An 8,017-nucleotide genomic window follows, 5' to 3' on the forward strand; every position below is an offset into this window, starting at 1 on the left:
AATATACCAAAATAGAAACAAGTTTAACAATTGGTGAAAACATTTCATGGAAATCAATACCTTTCTTTTGAGAATACCCTTTTGCTACTAGTCTTGCATTTTACCTTTCAACTTAATTATCAACACCCTTCTTCAATTTCTAAACCCATTTGCAACCAACAACTTTCCTACTCTTTGAAAGTTATACCAAGTCTAATCTTTTATTCTTCTCCAAGGATCCATTTCTTTGTTTATTGTTATTTTCTATTTAACACTTTCAATACCATCCATCACTTCTTGATAACAAATAGGTGCCCCATCATTAAAAAACAAAGGAATATATAAACTATAATCATCAAACCTCTTAAGAGGATTTCTGACTCATGTAGATCTCCTTAGAGTTGGTTGCGACATTTCAACATTTTCTTGTATATTTTTTACATCCTCGCCTTCATCTTTAGAAGCCTCTTCTTGCTCCCTACTTTTTTGTAGATGGACGAGTTTTCAATTGAATTTGTTGATATTTTGGTAGTTGTTTATGTTTCAATTCAGCTTTTGATATGTTTTATTTTATGAGGGGAGATTCATCAAATATTACATATCTACTAATGATGATTTTGTGGGCAATAGGATCCCACATTCTATATCTCTTAACTCCATCACCATAACCAACAAAAAAATGCTTCTTTGATCTTTGGGGTCTAAATTAGAACATTGATATTTAGAAATAAGAGCACATGTATCACAGTCAATTTTTTTAGATTTAAGTAATCACAATAATGATCTATCCATACCTCTTCAAAAATATTATACTTTATTGAAACTAATGGTGACCAATTTACCAAATAGCAATTTGTAGTGACTACTTCTTTCCACGACTCTTGTTGCAACTTAGTATTAGTGAGAATGCATACTATTCTCTCTAGAAGAGTCATATTCAAGTGTTCAACAAGATCGTTTTGTTGAAGAGTGTAAAAAGTGGTTTTTATGCCTTTCAATTGTAGCCTCCTTCTAATAGTTTTTTAATTCCAAAAAATGTGAACTCACGTTTAAAATAGACCACTGCATGTTGTCACCTCACCTTCATTGATCAAGGTTATTAGAAAGTGGTAATAGAAATGAAGACACCAAGCTTTTTGGCTCCAAATCAACCATTGCTATCTTCTATTTTTTATTTTGTTAGGTGATGAATTTATGTTTCAATAGTTTTAAAGCTCATAGAAAGCTATCATTTTAGACCAAGTAAAATATTTTTTTTCTAATTATAGTTAGGGATGGTTTATTCCTTAATATGAAAGTCAGTAGATAGTGTTGTATACACGTTTGAGCATCCATATACCTTTGGGTATATTGGGAAACTCCCTAGAATAATTTTTGAAACCTTTCCCAAATAACTATTTAAAATAGACATTTCAAATTTTATCATTCCTAAAAATTTGCTCCTATAATACCAAATTTTTAAAATCAATTGTAGATATTTTATAAATATAAATGACAACTTTATAAAAATCAAATTTATTTTGAAAACAAAAATAATAATCACTTTTGATTGGTGCAAAATAACTGATTAACTCACTTAATGAATGCAATAATATTATCTAAGACAAATACTAATCATATTGAATTTAATAACTTAATAATATTTTATAACTTATTATTTTTTAGTTTTTAATTTTTAAAATGATATTATAATACTATATTTTATTTTAATGAATAAATGTGTATATTTTATGAGCCTGTATACAGAGTGTCATTCCCAAGATTCTGTAACCTGCTTCTTCTGTTAGGATTATTGCAACATATATAAGTTATAGTTAGTAGTTTTATTGCTGTTGTTTGTGTGCAAATAATGGAGTCGCCACATCCTTCTGCAACCTCCCTGAAATAAACCCTTGATGAGATAGAGTCCAACCTCCCTGAAATAAACCAATGCACCTAAAATTTGTTTTGTTCAAGGGCTGGTTATCATTTACAAAAGAGAGAAAACAGTCAAACCTTAATAGTACAAAATGAACAACGACCCTGACCGAAACTACGTGGCCACAGTGAGAACACTCGAAAGAGGAGGGAAGATTCTAAATTCTCCAAGTCAGCTTACACTACTTTCTTCCAAACAAGTTTGGACCAAGCGATTTGCTAACAGTACAATCGCACGGTAATCTATTATTTGTGCTTTCTAGTGAAGGTACCTTGAAATTGTCTATCCTTGTCTGCAGAAATTCAATTGGAAACCACCACCCAACTCCAAGACGCAGCACCCATATTGTACCATTGACCATGTTTTTTAAATAATTAATAATTAAAATATAACATGTGTTTATTTTATAATTATAGGTATGTGGCGACTGCGAGAGCACTAGCAAGAGGAGGAAAGATCCAAAATTCTCAGAGTCAAACTTATCCGTTTATTACACTATTTTCTTCCAAAGCGGACACTTTCCCTGCAATTACATGGTAGGCTATTATCTAGTGCTTTCTATTGAAGTTACCTTGATTTTGTCTATGCTGACTTGTCTACAGAAATTCAATGGAGTGGGCTCTCTGAATATGTGGAGGTGAAACTCTTATCCTAAGTACACACAGGGCTGGCTCAAAATCACTCTGATTTGAACTTGGGTCATATGCAGGAACTGTTGAAACTAAAAGAAATGAGAACTCTTTCCTTAGATACACACGGTCTCTAAGCCCCCTTGCTGGATCTGATGCTGGTTGCTTGCAATGAAGACACGCCATATCAGTGAAACTGCCCAAGTTTCAGGGTAAGTGATGATGGCATCTTCTGTTTCCAACCAGAAATATGATGTCTTTCTGAGTTTCAGGGGACGAGATTTGAGGAAAGGTTTTGTGGATCATTTGCATTCTTCACTTACAACAACTGCAAAATTAAATGTTTTTCTGGACTCTGACGAAATTCAGCCAGGTGATGACATTGCTTACGTTATAAAAAGGGCAATTGAGAGCAGTAGTATTCGGATCCCTATTTTCTCTGCCAACTATGCAGAGTCTGTTTGGTGTCTTAGGGAGCTCACCTTTATGTGCAGTTCTCCGGAATTGCTCATCATTCCTTTGTTTTATGATGTGAGTCCCTCAGATGTTCGATATCCTGATAAAGGCCTATTTGCTCAGGCCTTTCAGAAGCACAAAGACAGATATCCAGAAAGTACAATTGCAGAGTGGAAAAGTGCCCTGTTTACAGTTTCTTCCTTCTCTGGCTGGTCCCTTGACATGACTCAAAGGTATTTAAACTCATACCATTTATATATGTTTTATTTGTGTGTCATTTACGCTGCGTGTCACATCCAATGCTCAAGCCCTCTTTTATTTCCATGAATGGCCATGTCTTCCAATTCCATGACACTGTAGTTAAGTAAACCGTAATAATCACAAATCAGGGAAACTTTCAAAGCACACAAAACACCTTATATTTCAAAACAATCCGTTCAAACTCATGATTCTCTGTGAATTTATTTGCAGATATGAAGGAAAACTGGTGAAGCTCGTGGTCCAGGACATAGTTAACAAGTTGAACAATGTGCCGTTAGATGTTGCAGAATTTGTTGTTGGAATGGAAGAGCGGAAGGCTGAGGTGATCAAAATGATTGGAATTGATTCCGAAGCGAGATTGAAAACAGTTGGAATTTGTGGTATGGGAGGTGTTGGGAAAACCAGCCTTGCAAAGGCTGTATATAATGACATTTATCTCAAATTCGAAGCTGCCTGTTTTGTGTCTGATGTTCGCCTGAAATCACAACAAATCAATGGTATAAGTCAATTACAAGGTCAAGTACTCAAGGATCTACTGAAGGTAGAATACCAAGTAAATGATGATGCCCGTGGCAAGGCTCTAATTAAAGACCGTTTAAGGTATCTCCGTTGTCTTGTTATTCTTGATGATGTTGATAATCTTGTACAGTTGGATGCAATTAGAGGAGATTGGTTTGCACCAGGCAGCAGAATTATTGTCACAACCCGTGATAGTAATGTACTGAGTAGTAAAAAAACTGATGAAATCTATTATATGAAGGGAATTCCTGATGATCAAGCTCTTCAATTATTTAGCTGGCATGCCTTTCTCCAGACAAGTCCTGATAAAGCATTTCAAGATCTTTCTCTCATGGTTGTACAGCGCTGTGGTGGACTACCACTTTCACTAGAGGTGCTTGGCGGCTTCCTATATGATAAACGAGACAGAAACCTTTGGCTGGAAGCATTAAAGCAGTTGGAGAATGCCATGTATGATAGCATCCATGGAAGGCTCAAAATTAGCTATGAAGGTCTTAACTATAATGAGAAGGAAATATTCCTGGATATAGCCTGTATATTTATTGGTAAAGAGACTGAAACTGCAATCACATTTTGGGAAGCTTCAGACTTGGTTCCAAATATAACAGTGACAAATTTGGTACTCAAATCCCTTATCAGAATAAGCGATGATGGAAAATTCTTAATGCATGATCAGCTAAGGGAAATGGGAAGGGCTATAATTACCAACGAATCCAAAGAGCCTGGCAAACGCAGCCGCCTATGGAAGCTGGATGAAGTGCAACAAGTGCTAAAGAGCCATCAGGTAAAGTAATCTTCTTGGATAATATTCTTTGTATATCTTTGAAGAACAAAAAGAAGCATAAGTATTCTTGCGCTAATTCTAGTTGGATACTTAATCAGGAAGCCAGAAGTGTTAGATGTCTTATATTAGATGGAGAACTGGAAGTGGAAGATGCTGTCTTGGACACAGAATGTCTGGAATCAATGCAGAATCTACAACTTTTATGGTTAACTGGCGTGACCATCACTGGTGGCCTTAAAAAATTATCTCCTCAATTAAGATGGCTGAAAATGGAATTGTGTACTGGCTTGGATTGCCTGGGCCTGGACTCAAATATGGAACATCTAGCCATATTGGATTTGAACGGGAGTGATATCAAAGCACTATGGAGACAAGGTTCGCGTCCAAAGGTAACTTTTGCATCTTGGATGCATGCTTTGCAATTGATTTGCTGCTTTCTTCACAAAATGTTTAAGCATCTTAATTGTTTCACAGGTTTCCAAAAATCTCAAGGTGCTAAACCTTAATCGCTGCCAACATCTCAAGGAATTTCCAGATCTATCATACCACACTTCTCTTATAGCCCTCCACCTTAATGATTGCATGACATTGTCAAGGATACCAAGCTATTTTGATCTCCTAAAACAGCTGAAATACCTAGATCTTTCCTCTTCAGAGGACTTACAGTTTTTGCACAGCATAACAAAACTTATTTCACTTAAGCATCTTCTTCTGTCTTGCTGTTATAGTATCAAAGTCTTGCCTAGACATCTTGGAGAGCTTAAATCCCTTGAAACACTTGATCTGACCTCAACTGGAATACAAGAGCTGCCTGATCTTCCTTCTGAAAATTTGAAAGAACTGATGTTGCTGAGATGCTTTAGGTTGAAGTGTTTGCCTGAGTCTATAAAGTGCTTGAAATATTTAACGTATTTGGAAATCAGTGAATGTCATGGCCTTACTGTTTTGCCGCCATCAGTAGGTGAACTAAAAAGCTTGTCTAATTTGTACATGAAAGAATGCACAAGAATATCTCATTTGCCAGAAGAAATTAGAAATTTGGTCAATTTGAAAGAATTAGTGATGAACAATTGTTGCAGCCTAATGGAACTTCCTCAAATTGGGAGCCTCGTAAACTTGGAACATCTACTTCTGAATGGCTGCAGCAAGCTAAAGACTTTGCCACGGGATATTGGAGACCTTGAATCTTTAATCTTTTTAGACTTGGGGTATTGCAGTAGTTTGACAAGTTTGCCTAAGTCAATAGGTGGACTGAAATCCTTACTCTCTCTGGATATGCAATACTGCATAAGCATAAGGAAGCTACCAGAAGAGCTAGGTAATATTGCAACTCTAGAGAACCTTAATCTTAGACAATGCCATAACCTGTTTGAACTTCCATATCTAGGAAATCTTGTACATCTACGAATTCTGAATTTGTTTAATTGCTCTTGCATATCTAATCTTCAGAAAAAGTTCTCAGGACTTAAAGCATTAGTGACCTTAGAAGCAGGGGAATGCAAATTTCAGGAAGGTGATCTCACAGAAGATATTGGAGATTTGCAGTTCCTGGAATACCTGAATATGGAACACAATACATTTTACACACTACCAGCAAGTATCAGTTTTCTTCTTGGACTGAAAAAGTTGATTCTACATCACTGTCAAAATCTACTAGAAATGCCAATTCTTCCTCGAGGGCTGGTAAAAGTGGATGTTGGTGACTGTCCTCAGTTAAGAAAAGTAGAAAATTTATCCCATTTGGAGAAGCTGGAGGTCCTGGTTATATGCAACTGTGGGCAGCTATTTGAGTTACCAGGACTTGGCTGTTTGAAATCATTAAAACAACTGAATTTAGCTGGGTGTAACAGTCTCAAAGGCCTGGAGAATATTGAACAGCTGCAATCCTTGGAAAAATTGTATCTGAATGGTTGTCCTGCCTCTATAATAAATTTTAGTTGCTGGACCAAGGTATGTCATTGTCTGAGACCCCTCTTAGATTTTTTTGAGTTTTGTATATCAATTGTTCCATTTCTATACATAAGTTTTCAATCAGATGAAATTTGGAATACAGGAAATTCCCAGCTTGCAGGAAATTAGCCTTGGCGCCAACAAAGTTCCTAAGTGCTTAAAATATAAAATGGAGTCGAAAATGGTAGGCCAAAGTAAAGCAGCAAAATATTTTCAGATTTCTCTTCCTACAAATAAATGTGGAATCAGGTACACGGGAATTTTGTTGTGTCTGCATCTCATGTTTAAAAAGCGTGTGTCCGACTTCGTGTCAGATGATGGATCTATGGTACTCAGCTTAATAAGAGATGAGGATGAAATTTTTCGCCATACGATTTTTGGGAACAGGCAAAACAGTTTAGGCGATCGTCTGTTTGTATTTATATACAGAGAAAATCATCCGTTTATGATGAATCTTAGGGATGGTGATAGGATACACATCAAGTCAACATTCAAGAGCTGGATTGTGATTAAAAATGGTGCCCTGCAACTTCTATATGAAAATGAAGTAAATGGGGAAAGGAACGAGTACACAGTGTTGGAGTCGTTGTCCTTGGAATTGAATTCCCTCCTTTCAACCCAGCCAAATGTTCATTCTCACGAAGATGATGCAGATGCAGATGCAGACAATGGTCCAGTCCACCATAATCAAAGTGGTGGGGAGCATGATACAGATAACAAGACTGCTTCAAATGTCAGCACATGGTAAAGTTATTAACATTTAACACTACTGATGATCACATTGCTTATCCCAGGCTTTAAATGAATCAAATCCATAGTGCATTATTTTTGAAATGCTAACATAAATCTGTGCAGGTTGAAGAAGAGATCCAAAAAACTTTGTTGCATTTCGAACACTATCTAGTAGATGTCTTTTAGCCTGCCCCTGCAAATGAAAGAGGAGGGAGTGTGCATTGGATGATTCAGAAACTCAGAAACTGATGCAAGTGGGACACTTTTGAGCCTCCTGTGCAGATAGAATATGCTCAAGCAAGATTGTCAATTGACCAGATTCGGCAGACACCTGGACTATTCAAATATTTAACAAGATCTTTTATCTTTCCAGAACATTTGGGATAAGGAAATCATAAGTTGAAGTTGTATCTATACTCAGTCAATATTTATAGATTTTGTTTTTGGTTTTGCTCTCTTTTTTTAATGATAGATCATATAGTTTGATCAGAAACATTGAGAAAATAAGCTCATACAGCTAATACCAGAAACTGTGCATAATAATATTGTAGATTGCAAAAAAAAATCATATACATATTAAAATGTTTTTCTTAATCAAACTAATATCCGTTTAACTAAAACATTCTCCATTGCAATTTAAAGCTTTTTCACTTGCCTCAAGATGTACACGCATTCTTCAAGTGACGGGTCCACCACCATAGATCTGTTAATGAAAGTCATTAGCTACCCACGAAATATATAACAGTTACATAATAACCTTGTATTGAATAAATCAAAACAACCTGAGAA

At 36.0% G+C, this 8,017-nt stretch overlaps 1 protein-coding gene across 2 annotated transcripts; it reads left to right on the forward strand.

Annotated features, from left to right (window-relative positions):
- The first annotated feature begins 2,336 nt into the window (after window positions 1-2,336).
- Window positions 2,337-7,679, forward strand: LOC131053196 (disease resistance protein RPV1). Of its 2 annotated transcripts, XM_057987815.2 has the most exons (7): window positions 2,337-2,433; window positions 2,607-3,215; window positions 3,454-4,546; window positions 4,645-4,935; window positions 5,021-6,496; window positions 6,600-7,240; window positions 7,352-7,679. In XM_057987815.2, the coding sequence occupies exons 2-7, from the start codon at window positions 2,746-2,748 to the stop codon at window positions 7,398-7,400; spliced, it is 4,020 nt and encodes a 1,339-aa protein (XP_057843798.2). In that variant the 5' UTR covers window positions 2,337-2,433; window positions 2,607-2,745; the 3' UTR covers window positions 7,401-7,679. The 2 variants fall into 2 exon arrangements, with proteins under 2 accessions (XP_057843798.2, XP_057843797.2); XM_057987814.2 differs by lacking the exon at window positions 2,337-2,433 and having other exon boundaries at window positions 2,440-3,215.
- The last annotated feature ends 338 nt before the right edge of the window (window positions 7,680-8,017 follow it).

Source organism: Cryptomeria japonica, chromosome 7, assembly GCF_030272615.1.
Source record: "Cryptomeria japonica chromosome 7, Sugi_1.0, whole genome shotgun sequence".
In the NCBI taxonomy this organism is placed as follows: Eukaryota; Viridiplantae; Streptophyta; class Pinopsida; order Cupressales; family Cupressaceae; genus Cryptomeria; species Cryptomeria japonica.